This window comes from Pezoporus occidentalis, unplaced genomic scaffold, assembly GCF_034315485.1.
Source record: "Pezoporus occidentalis ecotype Australia unplaced genomic scaffold, CSIRO_AGI_Poc_V1 ctg142, whole genome shotgun sequence".
Classification (NCBI taxonomy): domain Eukaryota; kingdom Metazoa; phylum Chordata; class Aves; order Psittaciformes; family Psittacidae; genus Pezoporus; species Pezoporus occidentalis.
Genome location: NW_026913230.1, coordinates 1,471,831 through 1,495,243, shown reverse-complemented (window position 1 = coordinate 1,495,243; position 23,413 = coordinate 1,471,831). Strand labels below are relative to the sequence as shown.

Genomic DNA, 23,413 nt, shown 5'->3' with positions numbered 1-23,413 from the left:
AGGCACAGAGCAGGACAAACATAAAAAAGAGCTAGCAACAGCCTCTGCAATATTGCATCCACTGGGTGCCCTTCTTCATGAAATCCTGGCCCGGGCTTCATCTGCCTTTGATTTACTCAGAGTACAAACCTCTTGAGACAGCCTCCAGTACATTTACACACTGCAGTGCTCTGCCCTTCGAGTGCTCAACCCAGCACTCATCATTAGAGTGGTGCTGCCCTCGGTGCTGTATGGGGACGGCTGATGTCCTGAGGGAACTCTTCATCACCCTGCCAGTGCCTGATATTCAATCCCAGCAGCACACACACGATGGTGGCTCCAGCCTCATCACGGACTCATTGACAAGCAGCAGAAACCCCAGATACCATATGGAGCGTGGATGCAGATGGATGGACATATGTGCAGTCTGTGGGCACCCCTGCTGATGAGAACGTCCCAGCGCAGCCATTAACAGTCCACTCTATGGGTTGTGTTTGGGGCTTGCAAGAAAATCTTTCTCCCATAAAATAAATAAAATACATTCTGAGCAGCTTGGGATGAAGCCAGTCTAATCCTTTTATTCCTTGCAAAGGAAAATGATTCCATATTCAGGACACTGTGCAAACAATTAATTAGCCTAACAAAAATGAAAGGCTTAATTGCTCAGTATTATTACAATCATTGGCAGCCAGGCGTGACCGAAGAATAGGCACTGTCTTACCAAGGATAAAGCTCAACTTTCCAGCTTTGGGGGCTTTTGTGATATTTGGACATCTAGCAAAACAGGGTGTTTTTTTTGAGTGATGGTGTAATTCCCCTTTCCACATGCAGAAAAGTTGGCAGTGTTTGGAGACCTCTGCATGGGCTGCTATACAATAAGGAACACGGACAGAGACCCAGCTGGGTCTTTATCGACAGAAGTTGATAGAGCTGTAACTTGACTGAGTTGAATGAAATGGTGGCATCTCCATCGTGTGTCTCTGGCTGGAGACTTGGCTCACCAGATGAGAGTGCTGCAATGTTAAGGAGAATTGTAGTTTTTAAGGAGCACACCTTAAAGTACAATCATCCTTAATGCAGCTTGCTTTTCAATGAACTGTTGTTATCCAAATGGAAACGTGCTTTAAATTCACGCAGATGAATTTATTCACTGTGGATAGGATCATGACGAGTCAGGTTACAGGAGCTTTAAGAAACTGAACCGTTATCATTCATGCGTATCTCATAACATGCAGATAGAAAGCAGATGATTGAACACTGACCTAGCCTGAGGAGTGTGGGTCCAATAATTCTTCCTTTAAGCAGCTGATTCTCACGGGAAAATCCCCAAGATTTGGCTTTCATTCTAGGATCTACCTTGTGCAGAGACTGTGACCAGAGAGTACTCCTTACAAACAGTGTGGGTGAAGTCTGTTCTCATTTGTATTTGCTGACTGTATTTAGAGGGTTTCTCAGCAAGCTGGGTTTTTGGTGTTTGGGGTGGGTTGCAGTTTAAACTAACTAGGGGCACTTTTACTCTGTGCTCCAGAGCTGCAGGACGTGCCCATACAGAAGACATCCATTATCATGCAACATTACACACTCACATGGGAGACACGGCTTCCCTGTGTAAACCAGTGGTGGTGGGCAAGTGGCTTGCTTAGGGGCTTGGGATCACCCTCTGGCAGAGTTTAATAGACTGAACTGATTGCGAAGGGAAAGCCTGGTCACCAAAATGAGGTGGGATGGCCTCCTCCCTCCCACTCTCAGTATGCTTATCACAGAACTCCAGGGATGTTATTCCCTCTCCATGTAATTTAATAAACTGCTGCAAAACTTGCAAAGAGCAAGGGTTAAGTCAGAGCTCCATCTCCTCCATCTCAGGGGATGCAGTGAGAGCAGCACACACACTTATCTTGGCGTAGGAGTGGAAATTTCTTTATGCCATCTCAGCAACTCACTGGAAAAAACACAATGCAGACTTGGTCACTTGAACCCTTTAGATACTCCACATTAGTGTTGTGTTGCATTTTAGGAGGTAAGCTGTGTCCAGATAAACTGTGTTTTGAGGGGGACTAAAAATAATAGAGGTGATTACAATACAGAATAGTACAATCCTGTGAAAACTTAAGCACAGAAAATACAGGTTTGTGGCTGCAGGTCACTGCACTTCACAATCACCTTCTTAGTTTCCAAAAGTAAACTCAAGAATATAGAGGCCCTCCTGAAACTATTTCAGGCCTGGAACCATTCATTTATGCATCTGGTAACGATTATTACAGATGCTGCTGAGGACTTTGAGATATAAAACAATGACAGACCGGAAGATGATCTTAAAGTCCTTTCCAACCAAACTATTCTATGATTCTATGCGGTTCTATGTCATTGCAAATGACTGAATATCCCAGAAACCTTTGACAGGCTGGCTAACAACTTCTGCTTAGCTGAATACAGCTGCTATTTAACCTCAGACAGACAGGTACTTACAGATAAACGAGAAAACTCTAACAAAAGAAAGCTTTTGTTTTGAATTTATTTTGCAAATCTACCGATTTGTTTTATGAAAGTATGAAATCCTATGTGGTTACATTAAACAGTACATTACAATCCAGGTAATACAAATAACCACTACAAAGTTAGTTTTAGGTACTCTTGGATAACAAGTAGATTTTACATTATTTAAAGTAAGTCACAAACAAAAGAGAAAGTAGCCTTGTGATTGTCAAAGAATTTAGTTTAAAGCAAGGAAATCAGTGTAGATTCTCCTCATCCTATGGAAAGTTAAGGAAGAAACACTGATGTTTACCTAATCTTTCAATGTTAATGATCAATTAGATGTATCAAACAGATTTAAGTCTACTCAGGATCAAGAGTAGTTCACATGTTGTTTGGAAATCAGTGCCGTGAAATTACATTTACTGCATAACATCACCATCGTCCTTGCTTTCAGATGCATAAAAATCCTGTAATATCATTTGTAAAATACACCAGAACTTCAAATCTGCTCTAATGTAATTCAGTGGGAGTAGGATCAGTTCCTACATTTAATAAGTACTCCTGATTTACTGAAATCCTTACAAACAGCCTCCTTCCCAGGAATGAAATTAATTTAGCAAACAAAATACTGCAGTAACTTGGGAAAACTCTTTGCTTTGCTATCCAGCAATGACACTGCATTTATGAGGATCTTTATGCATCCTCATTCCTGCCTTTCCACTGGCAATAGGACACACGAAGACACCAGTTGCTGTGATCAGAAAAATCTCGGAGCTATGTACATAAAGTGTAAATACCAAAGAACAGATTGAATTCATTTAGCAACTGCTCTCCTGACACCCATCTGACACACCTCTAGTGTCATTCTGCTGCCTGTAAGCTGCCACTTCTGATGAGACATCTGTCAATCACAACTGCATAGCTGCTACTCCAGAAGAGATTAAATGGAGCTTTGATTTTGTAGCTGCATCTCTACATGCATATGTAGTTAGGGGCAAAATGTCCAAGATGCTCCTGCTGCATACAATGCAACAGTTTCACAAAAGCAAGGAGAACTGCTCATGGGGAAAAAAGGCAGGTGCAGGTGCAAACCTCATGGCCTGTGGCACAAAAGAGATTTAAGCAGATCATTCTCTCTTGAAGCCTTCACCTCTTTCAACCAGGACATCCAAAAGGGTGTAAAACCCACAAATCTCCATTCATGCAAGTGCAACAAACCTGCAGAGCCTGTTGTAGTACAAAAGTGAAGCCAGAAGCATCTTAGCAAGGCTCCTAAGAGAACTGGGCATTTATCCACAAGAGTATCCTTTAACACTGATCACCTCAAAAGAACTTAAAAGAAACCAGACAGGTTACACAAAACTACGCAAACTTTTCACCTGGACATAAGGTGCCATCAAACTATGGAAGCAAAGAAAAAGTTACTGTTGAGGGCAGTAACTGCCCTAATTCTCTGCAGAAGGCTTTATTCCCTTGAAGCAGATAAAAGTTTACTACAGTCTTGGAAATGGTACCAAGCTGGTGGGAATGCTGCTATAACCCAGGCTAGCAATTTTCTTCCTTCCTGAAAAACATCACTCTTACCTGACAGGCCAAAGCCAACTAGGGTGCATTTACTGGTGGCTGACTGCAGAGCTCTCCCCAGAAGGTACTTTAAAATGGTAACAGATGCTTTACTTTCCCCTTCTCTAATATGATTTGATAAATATAACTTGCTCAGACCCTTTGTTATGAGCATGCATTACAACAGATGGCCCCACCCTGGTTTTACCACTCTGCCTGCTTGTTTTCCATCTCTACTCATGTAAATGTAATATCAAATCCTCTTAAGAATCCTGAGCAGCCGTCCAGAATCATTTGTTCAACTGACATTTCTGTAACAATAAGGAAAGAAAAAGAGTTGTGGGGAATTAAATGGTGCTCCTGTTGCCAAGTTGTTAAAATTATATGGCAATATGCTTCCAGTAGTTGTAAGAAATTAATTTGTGGAGTGCTTACAAGCTTTACATCTACTAAATCTCAACAGGATACAAAATGCTATTTAAGTGATATGGCTTACAAATGTTAAGGAGAAAAGAAAAAAAAAATCAGCACCAAAGAGTGAAAGAAGAAACTAGATTCTTGTCGGCACTCTGACTCCTGGAGGCTGGATTTCTACAGCCATGCAGGAGATCCTTGGTGAAGTACTTATGTGTGTGCGGATGTCAGCACCTGCACTTCTCCCTTCAGTGATAAGACAGGGTATGTTGCCAGCCACTCCTGTAATCAGTGGCTGGCAAACAGCTCAGCCAGCCCCTCCACTAACTACTCCCTCTTCTACTGCTTTCTGAAAGTACTAGCCAGAGCAAAGTGAGTGTCACCTCCTTTAGTCTAACGTTGTTCAGAAAGAAGTGCACGAGACACCTGATCTGTAGATGAGTTAATTTTTACATGATGCCACTATGCGATTACTGGCATTCTTTTCTCACAACAATGTCAAACAGAATAGAAAACTTTGGATTTTCTATGGTAAATGAAATCAGCAAAGTCAAAAGTCAGACCGTGCTGGAAGTGCTGTTACTTCATTCTGTAAGACAGAACCAGGGTAAGGCGCTTTGGCAATCAGCACCGAGTTTAAGCAATGAGCTTTGTAACAATTCGCTCTCCACACACTAGAGCATGCTGAAGTTTTCTGCAGATGTATGGAAAACTGAGAACTCCTGGTTGGTCTCTAAGCTGCTTTGAAACTAGAGCAATTCTTCGAATCCAGCAGCAGATCCTGGTCCTATTCTTTTCCTAAGTACAGTACACTTTGATAGCAACATAGAAGCACACGACACAGAGCAGATTTGTTCAAACTCACCATGGCTCTGATGGGCTACACACACCAAGAAGCAATTCAAAAGGAGCACACAACTCAATGCATCAAGGACAACACTGACACAAAGGAATTCGGGCTCCACTTTGTGAGGGAAGAAAGAGTTCACAAAGGAAAAGATTTTATTGCAAGTTGCACCACTCAGCTTGGCCACTTCTAATATGGATCAGCAGTACCAGAAGCTACCAAGGAGCCAAGGACAAAGAATTCCTGTTTTGTAAATATTTTGAGTGTAGCAAGCTCGCTTTAAAAAGAAAAGCCACTGCACAATACTCCAAATGGCTTTTCTCTAAGAGACTTGAAATCATTCAGTCAACACTGATAGAAAACACAGATTTCAGTAGCAGTTCTGGCACACGGCAATTTGGAAAACTCTTGTGCATATGGGACTGAGGCAGCTTGTTTGCAGAACCCTTTCTTGTAGCATCCTAGGGTGGCCTGTGCCTTCTTAACAGCTCATCACTGGACTCAGCAGGTGCCCTCTTCAGAAGGTGCAAATTGGCAGCTATCATGAGAAACAGTGTCAATGCTCTGCACTTCTGATTGCAGGTGAATGGACACCTGAACAGCTATCTCCTGACCGGGCTCATTCATGGACCCATCATCTGAATCCCCGGCTGGCGAATCGCTGCGTTTCATCTCGGGGTTGATGGGGTATATGGCAGCTTGGGTACCGCAGGCTTGGGGCTGTTTTTCCTCCTTACCAACTTCATCAGGATCGTCAACTCGCACAGCCTCAAAGATCTCCTCCATGAACGCCCTGCAGTTAAGGATCAGAGGTGGAAGAGGAATGCTTCTGGCAAGCTCTTCAATGTACCGAGCAAATTCCATGGTCTTAAACTGAGTGACTTTGGCCAACTCTAGTGTTTTCGCAGATGTAATGATAGGGATACGCTTGGCTATCTCAAAAGCCTTCTGAAGCTTCTCAGCCCCTTCCGTCCTGAAGAACTCATTGATAGCCTTCTCTGTTTTGCGGAGATGACTGCTCATCATGCATAGCCGGGTTATGTTTAAGATGAGGGTGATGGCAAAGGCAACGAGGCACACAATCATGTAGTAGATACTCATGTCTCCTGAGGTGAAGGTTACCCTCAGGGTGACTGTGTAGTACACGGTGTCATTACGATTAACTCCTGCACAGGTGTATCGGCCCCGGTCAGCAAAGCTGACCTTTGTGATGTTAAGGGAATTCTCAGCAATCTTCCACCGGCCACCTGGAGGGCCAAAGGGAACAAAGTGAGCTAAGGAAACAAAAATCACTGGGTAAACTAGACACAAGATGGCTGCTCCATCAATGGGAGACAGAGCTTGGAAATAAGCAGTCCATTTCCAGCACAATTTAAACAGTACACCTAGGACTGAAATTTCCTTTTCATGCCTGTGATACAGAGAGCCATAATCCAGTTACCAATCCTACTGCTTAATGGTAAATTATTCCTCATGCTTGCTACTCTGGTTTTTCTTCTTCCTCTCATCTGCACTTTCTTGAGTGCTTTTGGACAGCTAGCTCTTTGTGACAATGAACCTCATTCTTCACTAGTGCTTCTCATTGACTGTGTAACACTGTTTTGAAAGACTGTCTCTATAAAGTCTAATTTTCCATATTTTCAGAGCCAGAAGTGACCCATGAAAAAGATGTGAGTCTGTAAATGGCTCTGTTGGCAAAAAAACCCAGGATTTTCTTGAGATGCAGTTTTCTGCTGAGCATGCAGTGCTGATACACAAAACCCACGCAAAAAGAAATCAATAAGAGGTTAGCTTTCTGTGGTGTTTCTTATGCGTTTATAACGTAGGGGGAAAAACTGTTTTCATAACTCATTCTTCTAATTACTCTACTTTGAACTAATCTCCAGATGGCATTATAACTACAAAGAGGTTACTGAGTACTTAAGGCAGAAAGATGGCCTCCGAGAAGATCCTATCAATTAGCTTGACGACCTTCATTAATACTAATAGAGAAACCACATGCGTCTCTTAAAGACATTATTTTGTGAAAATTAAAAACTACAGGGACAGACCTCTAAGAGCCAATGCTAGGAAAATACATTCTCCCTCTGTACAAAGAGGTTAAATAGCATATATATATCATCGGTGGCCATTACAAATTGTGTTCGTTTCCACAGTCACACTGGTGCATAAACCAGAAAATAAATGTAGTAAGTTACCCCATGCTTTAAAAAATCCTGTAACAAAACTAAAGCCCCGACTGCCAGCTGGGAAAGGGCAAGAACTGAGGAGAATTGTGTTTAATTCATGTGTTTGGAAAAATATAATATAAACCAGAGCAATAATAAATAGAACATCAGTTAGAATCTGGTAGGATGCAGACTCATTTCATCTCTGTAACACTGTAGCAGGATGGATGGGCTAGGACAGAAGAACTCAGCTATAATTCACATGCCACATGCCAGAGGGCAAAAGGCTTTGTTTTGCTCTCTCCCTATCTCCCAACTGTAAAAATGGGAGGATAGGAAGACAAAATGATAATAAAGTCCCAGAGGTTTTCAGATACTTTGTATAAAAATGTAATACTGAAGGATAGAAAGCAGCAGGAAAGCTCACCTTCATCTTCCTGTTCAAGCAGGTGTCCTCTGGAGTTGTACCAAAGGATATATTCATACTGGCTGATGTTCAGTTTACATTCAATTAAAATACTGGTCCCCTCTTTGGCTATGATATCATGGTGTGCTGGAGAACTTACTAAAGCTTGAGGCACCGTATGAAGGGATGCATTGAAAGACCCAAAAGCAACTGTCCAGTTAAAAGCTACATTTTCCAGTGTAAATCCAACTGAAAGATCAGCACTAACAGTCAAAATTAACAGGCAATAACTGAGCTTCATGGGAAGCCAGAGAAAATTCTTCTTTCATTTAATTTGAAGAAATGAGGTCATATGATATTAAGCTGTCTGTACTGCTATGAGACAGGAGAGGAGGCTCTTGATTTGTTCTGCGACAGAAAATGTCTGGGATCCAAATGCACTTTCAAGACCATCAATATCAGAAGTGGAAATTGGAAATTCAACTGGAACAAAAGAGAAAAAGAATTAACTTTATTAATGACAGCAAGCTTATGGTGTATTCTAATTTCATTTCCAGCAAACAGATTTCAATTAGCATAATACAAACTGTCAGACAACAGGTTCCAAACCAGAGCTTTGCTCAGAACACAGTAATGAAACAAGGGTAAGAAGGCATTAGCATAACCTTGGGTCCTCTGGATGTTCATCTTCCTGTCCAAATAAATAACCTCAGGAACAATAATCATTAAGGGAAAAAAGACTTCTAAAAAAGAGCAAATTGTTCAGACTACTCAAAATGCAGAACTATTTTTATGGTCAGAAAGTGGATTCTGCATGTGTTAACAGAGAAAAAGTGCTTTCTTAATAGAGGAAGATAAAGAAGAAAGAGGATATAATTTCTGCCTTTCTCCCCCAGAATTGCTTTTAACAACTGGTTTTCTAATGATAGTCTTTCATTTAGCCCCTAGGAAAAGAACAAAACACACACACTTATGTTTTTTAGCATTTACACATCTACTTACTTGATTTTAGAGGAACAATCAGTGTTAGATATCTAAATGATACATAAAATGCTTCTAATTTGTTGTGTTGGGAAAGTTCCTGTGGCAGTTATCTACAGCCACAGAGAGGAAGTCTCTTGCTGAGTATCAGGACACTGATGTCTAAACATACTTCCTTTTTTGCAATGCCTCTTGCTGCTGCTGCTGTATTTTCTTATTCTGCCTCCTTTTTTCTTGTATGTTTTACAATAAGCCCCTGTTGAAAACCTTCTGATTTATGCTGCCACATCTCATGGGTCAGACCTTGTTTCTCATCTTCTCTACCCAAACGCTGGCCCATATTTCTGAGCAATTTGAAAAATGGCTTTTTCTAAGGACAGAATTTGCACTCTTCAAATTAATGTGCACAAAAGGTATTTCAGGGAATCAGGATACAGCCTTAATGTTCTTCGCACACAAGGAGTTTTCTCTTTTAAAAGCCAGAATAAAACCAACTGATAACAAAGTGAGATGACACCAGTAAGAGAAAATCTGTCATCAGTTTTCCTGGAAGCCTGATTCAAAAAAATTTCTAAGCTAATACACATTCCCTGAAGCTATGATTCCATCCAGACTGCCCCAGAGCCTCCAACCCCCCCCAATTTACAAAGCCAAAATATTATCCTAAAGAATACCTCACTTCATCCCATTGACTGTGTGATTTCAGATATATCATCTTTTCTTCTACCAATAACAAATGCCAGGAGACTTGAATTTCATAAATATCACAATACAAAGGAATACACTTTCTTAATAAATAATGCATACGCTTCCGTCCTTCCAGAATCGCCAGTTAACACTGCCTAAAGCAGACAGAAACCCTGTCACTTATGAAAAAATATGAAATACAAATAAACACAGGTGATTTGTACTAACTGTCTTTTCAGCAGAGAAAAATTAAGCAGATTCAAGCATGAGAAAATTTGCTGCACATTACCTAGACTAGGAATACTTTTCTGTTAATTTGTGGAAGGTCAAACCGGACTCCAGACAACATCCGATGAGAAACATATTAACTGACCCACTTCTACTGTGGCTGTTGCCAAAACCAGTTTGACAAAGAAGGCAAATAAGACAGCTGTGTCCAACTCTCCTTCAAGCTTGACTAACCAACTCACCCACTGAATCCTGCAAGAGAAACTGGAAAACAGGCTCTCTGGTTGTTTCCCTGTAAACAGCAATCTCTCCATCTGCCCTTTTTTTAATTGGCCCCACTCTGTTTTCTATCATGCCTCTTGTCCGTTCATTTGAGACCAATGCTGAGAGCTGAATTATACCATTGTTCTGAAGAAGCTACTTTCCCATAGCTAAATGGTTAAAAACGTTCCCAAGACCTCTTTAGTTCCTGTTTTCCACCAGTTACACATTAGGGAAAGTGTGGCTGAGCCCTGCTGCCTCTGGAGAAGAGCATCCCAGCCACATCAACGGCACAAGACAATACTAAGGTTGCTGCTGATCAGTAACTATTCTTCTGTTCGAAGGTGTGGGTTTAACCTTCCTTTTTCAGATCCCTATTATTTTCAAGAGTGCTTCAGAGCCTTCAGCAAGCTGCTAACAACTGAGCTGCTTATTGGTTACCTTGCGCAGCCTTCTTAAAGCAGGATTGTTAGCAGTTTGTGGACCACTGACATTTGAAGTGCTGGAGTTGCCATTTGAGCCTGTCACAGCTCGTGATCACAGATCAGCACACATCACCCCACAACCCGGCTGCCTTCAGTTAAAAATGCCACCACACTTAATGGCTTTTGCATGCATCAGGACCTGACCGTAAGCATTTGAGGCAGTTACAGCTGATGATAGCTCTGCAGTGAAGACAAACCCTCATTTTCAGGACCAAATCAAATATGTAACTTACAGTCCTCTAAAACAATAACTTCCCAACTAATCATGTTTTAGATTTATTCTAAAATAACCTAGGTCCTGTCTCTATAAGGTCCTGTATAGGACCTCCTGTACTTTGCCTGCACTACTGTAATTTTAGATTATTAAATTTAAATTGTTAAGAGTTCCAAGAGTCTGTGACACTCCTAAAATGACATCAGGAACCTCAGTCAATTATTTAATACAAGAAATACTCATCAACATTTTCTCTCATAAGACAATTATCTTCAGTAATTGCATATGCTCTCCAATATATTCACACTGAGCTTGCACAATGGGTAAAACATTGGTGATGGGTCATTGAGTTTTACTATTAAACTCTTCGAGGTCTGATTTATTAGAAATTGTTTGTCGTGTTTTGCTTTGGAAAAGCCATTACTGCTAAGCAGACAATGATCTCTCACTGCCCAGTGCTGGTTTGTGAAATCCATATTCTTCAACCATCACACTTATGCTAAACAGCTGCTGGAGCTGATAAAGGATCCAAAAAGGATAAAGCATGTACATTGCAATTCTTCCAGAAAGCATTAAGCCCAAGCAAGATGAAATGTGCAGAATAGAAATTGGATTTTTACAACTGAACCTGAAGTTGAGCTGCACATACTTAACCTTTATTAAACCGTAGGTTGTAACAACAAATAGCAGTTCAAAGATAAAACTCCATGATGCATATGCTTGTGTGAATCATCTTTGGCTCTTATCCTGAAAAAGCATATTTGTGTTTAACTCAGAGCACTATAAGTAGTCCCACTGAGGTCAATGGAAGTACTGATAGTACTTAAAATCACACACATTTATAAGACCCTGCAAAACTGGGGCCCAAGGGGTTGCCAGTTATATGGCTTTACATTCACTGCTAATAACATCACTCCATACCTGGAGAAAAATGAAGCAATAAACCCAGACACACCTGACAGACCACCGACTGCTCTAACCGACTGCCACTTCTGTCTCACAGCGTGGAAACAAACGTATTTTGGCATTCCCAACTGGTAATAACACACACTAAATAGATGGAAATGGACCACTCTGCTCTGAGTGCACCTTCCTACTTGCAGTGTGACTGTGACCACCCTCTGACGCTCTTTCAAGTCAGGGAGCTGCATCTGGCAGAGCCCTTAAGTCATTAACTCCTGGGAAGTTAATGGAAACAGATGCATGGCCTGGCCAAAGCCATTATACTGGTGTTCCCAGTGTAGCAGAGGCTGCATGGAGAGTTCACCTTCTGCCAGCAATAGTGAAGGCTCCTGGGGTAAGCGGCTGCATCGGCAGCCCAAAACCAAACAGTTTTGGGAGTAAACCTCCAAGAGACCAGAGCAGACCTCGCTGCTGAGTGGCTTTTGCCACGCACACAGTCTTTGTCTGCCTGACACAGGCCACGGGCAGCTCCCGAAGGGCACGGGACCCGCTGCACACGAAAACACGGTTCCTGTCCGCGGTCAGCTAAACACCATCAGGTACAGAGCCCCACAGAACCATCACCCTGTCCCCAGCGACCCTGCTCTCGCTCGGGTCAAACCCCGCTCAAGCCGGGCTGCTCCAGCCTGCGGGGAACACGCCACACATCCACCCTGCAGCCGAGGGACCCCGCCGGCCTCATGCCACCCCAAAGGCACCACCCCCCTCCGGCAGCCAAAACAGCGAGGCCGGACCCAGGCTGTCCCTCAGCAGCGAGGTGGGGCTGAGCTTCCCCCGAGTCCTCACCGGGAGCAGCACGGCCTGGCCCCGGCTCCCACCCGCCGCTCACCTCCGCCACCGCCGTCCCACCGCCCGGATGTGCTTCCCCGCGCACCCTTCCGGGCTAGGCCGCACTTCCGCGGGGTGCCGCTCTGCGCCTCGGCTCGATGGTTACGGTCCGCCCGGCGGGGGAGCGCGGAGCTGTCCCGGCCCGGTGGGTGAGGAGGGTGGAACCGGGGCCGCGGGTACAAAGGGCTCGAAGGGGCCCTCTGTGGGACTGTGGAGTCCCGAAAGTGAGGAGGGCTCGGGGCACACAAGGGTCCTCTGTGGAGTAGTCGGTACCGGTAGAGAGGTTTGTGGGCAGCTGGGGGGCCCTTATGGGGCAGGAGTACCATGCCAGGGGGGGTAGGGAACGAGGGGTCCGTTGTGAACTAGGCAGCGCCATGTGGGGGATGTGGGATCCTGGGGAGAAGGGGAGGGAGGCAGGCCCCGAGGGCTGGGTAGCTCAGGGGGTGCCGGGGGAGCTGCAGGGTGCGGTGCCCCACTGACTACTATGGGGAGACATGTGGAAATGGGATGGGGGTCCCCGAGTCACCCCGAGCTGTCCTCTTCGTTCACTTCAAGCCAACAGAACCCGTGAATGGGGGTAGCTGCCCTGATTGCATCCGTGGCCAGCTCCGAGGGGACGCAGCTTCATGCCGGCAGTGATGCTGGCATCTGTGGGGTGCCCAGTGTGACCCTGCCTGTCCCTGCCTGCTGTTGTTGCCCTCAGGTTACTGCCCTGGAGCTGGTGTGGTGCTGCCAGCGGGGCCGGGAGGAGAGCAGAGAGAAATCTCTGCCCCCGTGAGCAGGCTGCGACGTGGCAGCGCTGTTCATGGGCCACCGTCATCCCCTGTGTGCAGTGTCAGTGCCGGCTGAGCATGTTTCAGGTGCTGGGTGGTGTTAACACCCTGGCGAACACCCTCAGCCCCAAATACAGGAGCAAAACAGTTGCTGCCTCTCTCCTTGTCTGGCTTTCTGACAGCTATCCCCATTTTAATGGAGCCCCCTTAAAAGCAGCCTTCCCAAGCCGTTTGTTTTCACTGTTTTTCATGAAGCAAGTCATGTATTGAATTATCTGAGGACCTCTTGTACCTTTCATTTGCTTTTCAGAGTTAACAACCTGTTTCTGTCCTGTGGAGAGGGTGTGTCACTTAGATAAAGCAGAGTGGTTCTGTGGGACTTTAAACTTCCAAGTGGGATGTTTCTTTCCAGTCAGATGTAACTTGGTGTACACATTTGCTTACAAATGTAATCTGTTCATGCAGGTACGTGTGGTAGCATGGAGGGCTTTCTGTCTTAGTTGTGTTTCTTTAAAACACAAATGTGATGCTTTTGAGCCAATGTCAATGTGTACAAGGGAGTGATTGTTTTATCTGCTCTGCTTTCTATGGGTGTTCGTAGTCATGTCTGAGAAAGATAGTGTTGAAGATCTGAAAGAAGAAACCTCTAATGAAGATGGAAATGAACAGAAAGCAGAGGGCCTTGGCAGCGCTGAGAGCAATGAAGAGAAAGAGCAAGAGATCGAGCCTCCGCCTATGACTCGGAAAAGACCTGAACCCAAACCCACAAGTCAGCCTGCTGCCACAGAGAAGCCTGCAGCTGAAACCCTCAAGGTATGTTCCTGTGCTAGCTCTGAATAGCGTGACTTCACGTTTCATGGCTTTGAGTACAGAAGAATGCTGAGCATAAGGCTCGCTCCTCTTCTGAAAATTCACATTGGTGTTTATCTGAAAGGAAAAAGCTGCACAAAAGTGACACATCACAGACTGCTTGTGTTCCTCTGCTCACCATAATACCTACATCACTCTCCTCTTCTTTATTAAAGGCCTCTGATTCTTCAGCTGCAGTTCAGACAGGATGGGGTTACTGGGGAAGCTGGGGGAAATCTCTTCTGTCAACTGCATCTGCTACTGTAGCTACTGTAGGTAAGGCTCTTTCTGGTATTTGATATATATTTTAACCATTCTTCATGTCTCAGCTAATGCTTTTGAGCTTTTTTCTAGAGAAGGGGATTTCTGTCATAGCAGCAGTTATTGGAAAAATATCAAGGGAATTGTTAAGTAATGGAGAAAACTTGTAGCAATAGGTACAATGAGAGTAAAGAACTTATGCATAGCCAAAATTACTTTCAAACTTTTAAGGTGTTTGCATCATTTTCAGCTGGTATTTTAAACTGCTCTTCAGCCAGTATTTGCAACTTGATTTAAAAGCTGAGGTGAAACCTGAGTTCATTACATTGGTAAGCAAGCTGGGTGGCAGTAGGTTTTAGTGCTGGGTGAACTGTCTTAAACAGGAGGAATACAGAATAATAAAACCCAATATGCAGCCCTGATCCTGTTTCTGATTTGATTTCTGTTGTATGGTTAAAGTAATACTGTTGTCTTCTCTAGGTCAAGGTATTTCAAATGTCATAGAAAAAGCAGAAACAACCCTTGGGATCCCCAGTCCAAGTGAAATCTCTTCAGAAACTAGAGATGCTACAAGAGGTCAGTTTTTACTTGATAAGAACAACACTGAAACGCTTCTATGATTCTATGACTTCTCGTAACGTAATCAGCCCCAAAATAACATCACCTTCCTCTTCACCTTGCATGCCGAGGTAGATATCTCAGTGCTAAAATAATACTCTCATACTTCTGTTAGCTCTGAAAAGAAGGTAGGAAAATAATGCCAATTCTGGCTCTGCTTCTGGCTGACGCTTGGTGTTTGATTATTTTCTCCATTCTGCAGCTGACAGGATCTTTTGGGGAGAGCAAGGAATTTAATTTTCTGCCTTCTAATGCAGGAAACGAAAATCCTGGTGCTAGCAGCACAGATGCAGTTGGGGATGGCAGTTCCTTTCCTATTGCCGGAGCTCTTGAAGTATTATCAACCATCTCTACTGCTGTCCAAAGCACAGTGAGTGAGTTGGGAACACAGGGAAAATGGGTGTAAGAGAGCATTGGGGTTTTTGCCTTTCATCTGAAACATCATAAGAGAATGGTTTTACTTCTTATTTTTTTTGTGGGATGAATGGTGAGAAACTGTTCCAGTCTTCAGACAAACTTTATCCTTTGCCTTGCTTCTAACTGGTATTTAATGTGTAAGTTGTGCTGAATTTTGATAGGATTAAATGTTGACTCATAACACAAAAAACCTAACAGTGGACAGTGTGGTGTGTGCATTCCTGTGCTTGTCACCTCTGTACCCTGTTATCTCTGCTCGCTTCCTTTAGAGTATTCAGGTAAAATGCAGGGTCAGACTCATTCCTGGAATATTTCCACTGATTTCCACAGAACTGTCTAGAGATGAAATCCATTCTCTTCTTCAAAACTCCTGTGAAACTAGCCCAAATTGCTTGGAAATCAGTTTGCTTCTGTGACCATGAGAAATACACTTCAAAGGAACACATTACCCTTAGAAACTGTGCTTTTGTGATCTGTTGTCTTGTCAATTTGCCCATGAATCTGAAAGAGCTGCAGACAGAAAGCTTTCTTTTGCTTTTAAGGCTTGAACAAGAGTTAACAACCAAAACCCACAGGTCTAGTGTTTTCTGATTGGAAGGATGAGAACTAAATACTTCAGTGTGCTTAAGAACCAGCTTATTCACAAAAGAAAAGTGTATTTCCCATTAGATTGCTGCAGCTGTCTGAGTACTCTATTAAACTGTAGGATGATAGTGTGTTGTGGCTCTTTCCATGTCCTGCTGCTTTCTTTGTGGCAATTAGGGTTGAATTTTAGGGTGACAAGGATCAGTTTGGATTTTATGTGAGTGTCCAGCATGATACTGCTGATATAAATCCTCCAGTTCGTTTCCTTCAGTTGTATAGTTTTCTATGAATTTTTTGTGCTGCCTATATCCAAATCTGATTTCTAGGGAAAAAGCGTTATTAGTGGAGGTCTGGATGCCTTGGAATTCATTGGGAAAAAGACAATGGATGTAATAGCTGAGGGAGATCCTGGATTCAAAAAAACAAAGGGCCTAATGAACAGAAACTCCACGCTATCTCAGGTATGGCAGTTCCATATCAGCAGCTCATTGGTTTCTCCCTTCTTTTACAGTCCCATCACTATGCAACCTTTTTTACTATTGAAACAAACCCCTTCTCCAACCCTGCTCTGTATCTTCTGGCACTGACCTGAGTACTCTGCTTTTATTTTTCAGGTCTTACGAGAAGCAAAGGAGAAAGAAGAGCAGCAGACAGCTACTGAGGTTGCCATGGCTACGGAGAAGAAAGCCCATTATGGGTTACTGTTTGATGAGTTTCAGGGTCTTTCTCATCTGGAGGCCTTAGAGATGCTTTCCAGAGAGAGTGAATCAAAGGTAATGGCCTTGAGCAATTTGCCTTCTATTTTGAAGTCAGCTGAGCAGGGAAAAAAAGGCCAGAAATATATGGATATACATGCAAAATCGAGTGCTCAGAACTTGCTATAAAGTGATGGATTACACAACTTCGCTCTGACCCCTGCATTATGATCTGGTGTTTACCTTGGGAGCGTTATGTCCTGTCCTCAGCCCCTAAAGCCGTTTTCTTTACCCAGCTACCCTCAGTTCTTGCATGTCTTCAACAACATTTCACAAATTACTCTTTCCTCATAGTCACTTGTTTGCTGCCTTGGTCTGGAGAAAAGGAGAGTGTTGGAAGCACAGCAGAGATTGCCCACTCTGTCTTGGGGCAGGAAGGAGGGCAGACCAACATGCGATTTCAAGTCATTCATTTTTTAAATGAAAAATTGAATAACTGCTGAAGAATCCATTATTATTTAATGTGTCTTCACAAATAGGTCTTTTTGTCTTTTTCTCTTTTCTCTTCCTTGTAGGAAAGTACTACTTTCTTATTAACATTCAGCCTGATGTTTTTATGTGTAGTGTAAACCAGTGTTGCATCTTCCATTGTCTGTCTTTTTCTTGTTGGATTTATGATTCTCTCTTTGGCTGTGCAGGTGAAATCGGTTCTAAGTGCTCTCTCTGGAGAAGAGTTGGACACACTGAAGGAGGAAATGGAACAAGTGAAAGAAGCATTTTCTTTACCTGAATTCTTTGAAGAAGAGGAGGAAGAAAAGAAGGGTAAAAGAGCCCCAGGTTCTGGAAGAGCAAGCTGGTTCTCAATGAAATTCTCAGTGTAGAGCCAACCAGCCTTGATCACTAGCAATGGGCAGGTTGCCAAAGTTAAGGTATTCTTTAGCTGGATGCTTAATCCTAAAGCCAGCTGTGGCCAGGAGCATGACAGGTAGCAATATCCTTCATCTCTGGAAAGCTGCTGTGAATTAATTCTGTAGCAGGAATGATTTCTTGCCAGAGGAGGATTAAAGTTGTTTTAACTCCTGGGCAGTTCATACAACTGACCTTGAGCCAAGGTACAAATTCAAAGAGATGCTGGGTTTCCCTGACCATGAGGAAAAAACTGTGAACAGAGATGTCCAACCTGTGGGAAAGCAAAAAGCCTTTTGATTTATGTGTTAAAAGAGAGTTAGCCACACAGACCAGAAGACTCAAGAGGTGCCTCCATGCACAAGAGCCATCTGATTCTTGAGGATTATGCAGATTTAAATGTAAATTTCTCGCATTGCTTTTGCCTAAATGGCTCATCAGGGAGGGCTTACACACCTGCACTTGCTATCATTTAACATTTAATGTATCTTTTATATTTGCACATGATGCATCTCACAGCCTTCCCCCCACTGTTAACATCTGCCCTGCCATGTATAATTGGAGAACCATAGGCTTTAAGTGATATTTCAGGCTCTCCAAGGTGATGTGCAAGTTACTGCATTATAAAATGCTGCCTGTAAAAAAATAAAAGTGGAATTACCTGAGTTACCAAACTGGAATTAAGAAAGCAGAAGTTAACCTCCTGGCACTGGTGTCTCCGCTGTTTCAGAACTTACCTTATAAATTGTATTTAAAAAGACCAGCCTCAATACATGTTGCCTGAGGTGATGATTTGAACAAAAATAGAGGAGATAGTTGATAGATTTGGGCAGAACTAGTTCTGCATTGAAGTGCTGCTTATTCCTGTCTGTGTCCTTTGCATGGATTCTCTAACTTTTCCTGTTCTCTAGGAGATGAGGAGTTCACAAAAGAAGTAACAGAGTTGTTTTCAGAGTTGCACATCTCCTCAAGCCCGGCCAAACTGATCACAGTGAGTTATTTCCTATCTTCTAAAAGCTGGAGAGATTTCTTACAAGAACTGTGTCTCTTCCTGTTTTGTTTGTGAAAATATCAAATGCATGAAAACAAGCCTTGTTTTAGATCCTTTGACAATGGTAGGTGAAAGAGATGGGCCATTTCCTTTGACCTTATGGGGCAAAATCATGTTCTGTAATGTTTCTGGTTCTGAATCAGTAGATACTAGTGTGTCTTTCCCTTTCACTGTGCAGTTACAAGTGGTGGCAAAGATAACTGTGAGCGCTAAGCCTTCAGCCACCACAGTGAAATCGACCTACAGTCATGCGCTGAAGCCCTCCTCTTGGTACAGAGCAGCTGATTTTGCTATGTTCAGAACTTGGTATGAGGAAGTATCACTTTTCTTGCCTTCATTTTACTACCCTTCAGGTCCACCAAGTGGCAGCAGTATGCTGCAGACAGGTTTTTAAAGCACCTCTTTTAAGTTGTGGTTTTTCTGGTAAACTAACACCCAGTGCTGGAGAAATGACTGCCCTCAACTACATCAGTGCAGCCAGTTGACCTGAAGCCACTAGGATCATTTGCTCTGGTTGTTCTCACTAGCTCAGGAGTTATGGCTGTTTTCTTCCTCCGTAGAGATTCAGTACTCCATGTTTTGTGGCGAGCAGAGGGGCTTCATTCCAGTCATTAAATACTATGGCACATCTTCATACAGGTGAGGACATCTGCTCATGAATGGATAGCACAATTCAACAGTAGTCTTCCTAAAGAAGAAAAAGAGAGTGAAGAGAATCGAGAAGTAGAATCCAGAGATGGTGACCACGATGCTAGAAAATCAGTAGAGGTAACTGAGTGATGAAGGAAGAGAATGTCTGACCATAGAGTGTTTACCTGGCTGCTGAGTTACAGCTGTGTTTCCTGGAGTCTTTGTGCAGATCCTGAGGTCTGAAAGTGCAGTGTAGTGACAGCATGTTGTGTGATTCACTTGTCTGAAATAATAAAAGCTGCTAGTTTATGTGTGGTCTGGGGAATCCTCTTAACTCTTGCAGGATATTCATGCATTTGCCATAAGAAGTCTGGCCGAACTGACAGCATGCTCCATTGAAATGTTCCACAAAACTGCAGCTTTGTTTCTACATGGTCAGAAACAAGAGGTGACGGCCACAGACAGAGCCAAGTCCCTTTCACAGTAAGTTCATCTCTTACTAAATGTGTAGCTTATAATTACTGACATACTGATTAAACTGTTTAATGATGCTTTGCAAATCATGGGATGTAGGGCTTTTGAGTTCTGCATGTATGTTTAAAGTTGCAGTGGGTGGCATCACTATCTTCCAGCAGTATTCAGCTGCCTCTTCTTTCAGCTTAAAGATATTTCTTGATAAGAAAAAGGAAACCCTACTTGAAAGCTTTTGTTTAGCCAAGTAGAATGTTTGCCCTAAGCTTGTGCTAGTTAGTGGGTAGACATATAGAATAAGACAAAGCAGTTGTATAAAAGTGATTCTTAATTACCTCTTTGCTAATCTTTTAGTATGTTAGGTATGCAATATTGTAAAAGTACTGCAGCTAAATTAGTACATTGGTCTTTCCAATAACGCATAACACGAGGTTTTTCTCTTATGTCAGGAGATACTTGGCAAGCACATGAAATATGCAGTACTTTCAGAAAGTAACACTTGTCAGTAAAAGGAAAAAGGGAGTTAGTACCATTCCTTCTTGAAATTAGTTAGATTGCTGTTTCAGACATTCAGCTTTAATTGTTTGTTTTTACATCTTCCCCCTTCCTAATTTATTCAGGGAACTTCTGGAGCTTTGTACACTGTTTATATGCTCTATATCAGTTTTGGTTTAATTGCAGTTTTGGTTTAGTATGCATGGAAACAAGGTATTTATGTGTTAGAGGAATGCTAAAAGTTATTCTTGTAGACTGCATTTATTACATTGTTTTCCCACTCTTCTTTCACAGAATGACAATTATGCTGTGTAAAGAACTGTCAACTTTCTCTAAAGAGTTTACTACATGCTTAACGACTGCAGGGGTAAGAGTTACACCATAGTTCTTAGGAATGAGATGTGGCTAGTTGATTACAGCCTTGAGATCTTCACCACAAAGTGCTTTTTGTGTTGGCACATTTATATATGCATTTTTTTTTTTGCCTTGTAAACTGATCTTTTAGGTCAGTGTTTCCCAGATTGTGGCATCTGAATGTATGCTGAGCTTTTGAATGCCTTCTGCTGCATTCAGACTGGTGTGGGGGTGAGTGCAGAGGGGGAGTGGGAGCTGATGGTACTAAGGAGACAAAAGTAAATGAGGTTTGTGATCCTAGTGTGGCTTTTCCAAAACACTCAAGTGTTATTGAAGATAGTATCATTATCTCTCAATTCTCCAGCTGTCCACAGTACATTTAAACACATAATGTGCATATTCATATACGGCTTACGTTGGGCATATGTGGGTTGCTTTGTTCTTATTTGCATGCTACAAGGCAGGTCCTCTGCAGCTTGCAACTTAGCTTTCCTAGAGTCAGGGGAGCAATGGTGATTTTAAGCCTACCAAGGATTTAGCTTTATCTTGCTTGAAGAAATGTGATCAAATTTCCAATCAGGATAATGTATGTCTGATCTCTGCAGGTCAAAGAGAAAGCAGATGTGCTTAATCCCTTAATCACTGGAGTGTTTTTGGAGGTCAGTTATGCTAAAGTTAAAACGTTGAGTAATACTTAAAAAATAGATATGCTGTTTTTTCCACTTTGGTATCCTTATGTGTGCCAAGCCTCATGGTCCAAGATTCTGCTTCCTTATCTAATCACTTGAACGTTCTAATAAATGTCTGTAGATTTGCACAAGAGATGAGTTACATAGTGAAAAGTGAGCCTGTATGGTCTCAGCTGACAGTTATGATGAGTCAGAAAAAACATACTACATCCAGCAGTCTGGTTTTCCAGAATTGAGGTGTCCAAAGTCAAACCTTAGACAAGCTCATAAATAAACATGCAAGAGTCCCACACTTCCTATCTGTTAAACTGGTTCTCAGAGCTTGTAAATTTCAGAGGTGTGGTAGGAAATGGGTGTTTCCTGTTGGTGTGTTATTCCTTCCTGCCACAGCATTCTTATGCCTCACTTTGAAATGGATTCTTCTCATCTATTCTTGAAAACAGTGTCCTACATTTGGATTGCACTTGATCTTGTTTGGCAGTTTTGAAGCCAGTTGATTTTTTGCCTAGTGGCATAAAACTCCTCAAAAACTTAATGTTAAATTGATTTCTAAAATGAAGCCTTAAAAATCCAACAAGCACGAGGCTTCTGTTACGTGCGTTATTCAATGTTGTTTGAAATGAGTGTGTGGTCAGGAAAGCTGATTGGTAGCGTAATTATTCATGTGTGTATTTTAATTTTTGTTTTCACAGGCTTCAAACAGTGCTTCATATATCCAAGATGCCTTCCAGCTCTTGCTGCCTGTACTTCAGATCTCTGTTATTGAGGCTAGAACGGAACTATCACAGTAATAAAAACCCTTCTAATTAAGAACTTTTTGACCTTCCCACTTCGTAGTTTCCATGCTGGAGAGTGATGTAATGGCTCTTATTAAAGGGAAAAAGATTAACTCTGATCGCTGCTGCTGTAAGAACCGTGATTAAATGCAGTCTGGCAATGACAGCTTCTACAGCACTGAGAGATGTGATTAGCATAGTCCAGGTTGGTGGGCAGTGTGACAGACTTAAGTGCAGACTGCTTCTCTGTTTCCATGGACTGACTATATCTTCTCACTGAAATCCCTCTGCTGTATCTGTTAACAAGCCCTTTGTCTTCACAGTCCAGAGAGCTTCTGCCAGTGCTGGAGAAAAGAGTAGCAGCTGGGCAGTTAAAGAGTTAGCTAAACTCATGGTGTGATTTTTAAGTCAGAGAGACATAATTAGGCTCCTGATAGCTCTGCATTGGTGTCGAACTGAATATTGGATAGGAAGTGCAAGAAAAGGCAAATATTTATGAACCTTGCAGTTCCTAGACTGGAAAGAATAGAGCTGGAAAGAGAGGATTCCTTATCAAGCTGTTGCTGCTGAAGAGAAGCCCTGGTTGCCTGAAGATGTCTGTTAATGACTCAGGGATGTGGGATTGGGACTCTCACTAGGGTGCTGTTCTCTTGCAGAGTGCTTGCTTCAGCATGAGCTGCGAAAATGCTGATCTGGCCCTAAGAATGGGGGTACTTTGCTTTATAGCAATAAATGAGAACTGGCTAAAAGAGATTGACTTGTGTTTGGGCAATTTAATGAGAGAATTTAGGAGGATTCCACTTCCTCAGTGCAGCTTCACATGTCAGCCACAGACAACTCAGATACTGCTTGTCTCCACTTTCTGTGTAAAAAAACACTATAATGCAATGCTCCTTCTTCTTGGAAGGTATATTAAAGTAGGGGGAGAGGAAGCAATTTGGTTCTGTTAGCAGGAGTCCTGATTTGTCTCAGAAGCTTCATGTACAATGTCTGTTTCTTTGTGCTCTGAAATTTCCCTGCTTTGTTCCTTTCTGCAATGTCTATCTTTTGAGCCTGCCCATTGGGAGGGAACAGCCTCTGTTGGAATCACAAGAGCAGAAATGCACAGCTAAAATGGAACTTCAAGAAGTCCAGAATAGCTAACCAGAGGTGACCGAATGTCACACCTGCCTCTGTACCGGCTCATTGGTGACAATGATGCTCAAATCCTGTTTGGAAAATCCTCTGGGTTTTAGCAGGTCTTGCACGTTTCAGCTGTACTGAAGGCTTAACATTCCTCTATTTGTGCAGTAGAGAGGTGTTCTTATTATTAGAATACCTTTTGGATAATGCTCCTCTGATTTT

At 42.6% G+C, this 23,413-nt stretch overlaps 2 protein-coding genes across 7 annotated transcripts; one reads left to right on the top strand and one right to left on the bottom strand.

Moving 5' to 3' along the window:
• Positions 1–1,677: 1,677 nt before the first annotated feature.
• MFAP3 (microfibril associated protein 3) lies at positions 1,678–12,659 on the bottom strand. 2 transcript variants are annotated; one of them, XM_062609962.1, is made up of 4 exons: positions 12,501–12,659; positions 7,874–8,335; positions 5,893–6,525; positions 1,678–2,075 (listed from the first exon to the last, which is right to left on the bottom strand). In XM_062609962.1, exons 2-4 carry the CDS (start codon positions 8,151–8,153, stop codon positions 2,053–2,055), a joined length of 936 nt encoding a protein of 311 aa, XP_062465946.1. In that variant the 5' UTR covers positions 8,154–8,335; positions 12,501–12,659; the 3' UTR covers positions 1,678–2,052. The 2 variants fall into 2 exon arrangements, with proteins under 2 accessions (XP_062465946.1, XP_062465945.1); XM_062609961.1 differs by lacking the exon at positions 1,678–2,075 and having other exon boundaries at positions 2,478–6,525; positions 12,501–12,658.
• Positions 12,507–22,822, top strand: FAM114A2 (family with sequence similarity 114 member A2). 5 transcript variants are annotated; one of them, XM_062609958.1, is made up of 15 exons: positions 12,536–12,644; positions 13,583–13,737; positions 13,874–14,085; positions 14,298–14,397; positions 14,863–14,958; positions 15,258–15,370; positions 16,329–16,463; positions 16,617–16,775; positions 17,396–17,534; positions 18,515–18,594; positions 19,294–19,422; positions 19,628–19,767; positions 20,545–20,617; positions 21,210–21,263; positions 21,986–22,822. In XM_062609958.1, exons 3-15 carry the CDS (start codon positions 13,876–13,878, stop codon positions 22,082–22,084), a joined length of 1,527 nt encoding a protein of 508 aa, XP_062465942.1. In that variant the 5' UTR covers positions 12,536–12,644; positions 13,583–13,737; positions 13,874–13,875; the 3' UTR covers positions 22,085–22,822. The 5 variants fall into 5 exon arrangements, with proteins under 5 accessions (XP_062465941.1, XP_062465939.1, XP_062465942.1 ...); XM_062609959.1 differs by having other exon boundaries at positions 12,594–12,648; XM_062609957.1 differs by lacking the exon at positions 13,583–13,737 and having other exon boundaries at positions 12,507–12,648; positions 17,396–17,519.
• Positions 22,823–23,413: the final 591 nt, after the last annotated feature.

Coding starts and splice junctions, on each gene's coding strand:
- MFAP3 (XM_062609961.1), bottom strand. CDS start 8,153: ATGAAGCTCAGTTATTGCCTGTTAATTTTGACTGTTAGTGCTGATCTT. Junction 6,526..7,873: donor GCTTGAACAGGAAGATGAAG/GTGAGCTTTCCT, acceptor TTGGCCCTCCAG/GTGGCCGGTGGAAGATTGCT.
- FAM114A2 (XM_062609955.1), top strand. CDS start 12,528: ATGTGCTTCCCCGCGCACCCTTCCGGGCTAGGCCGCACTTCCGCGGGG. Junction 15,371..16,328: donor CTACTGCTGTCCAAAGCACA/GTGAGTGAGTTG, acceptor TCTGATTTCTAG/GGAAAAAGCGTTATTAGTGG. Junction 19,423..19,627: donor ATGCTAGAAAATCAGTAGAG/GTAACTGAGTGA, acceptor TAACTCTTGCAG/GATATTCATGCATTTGCCAT.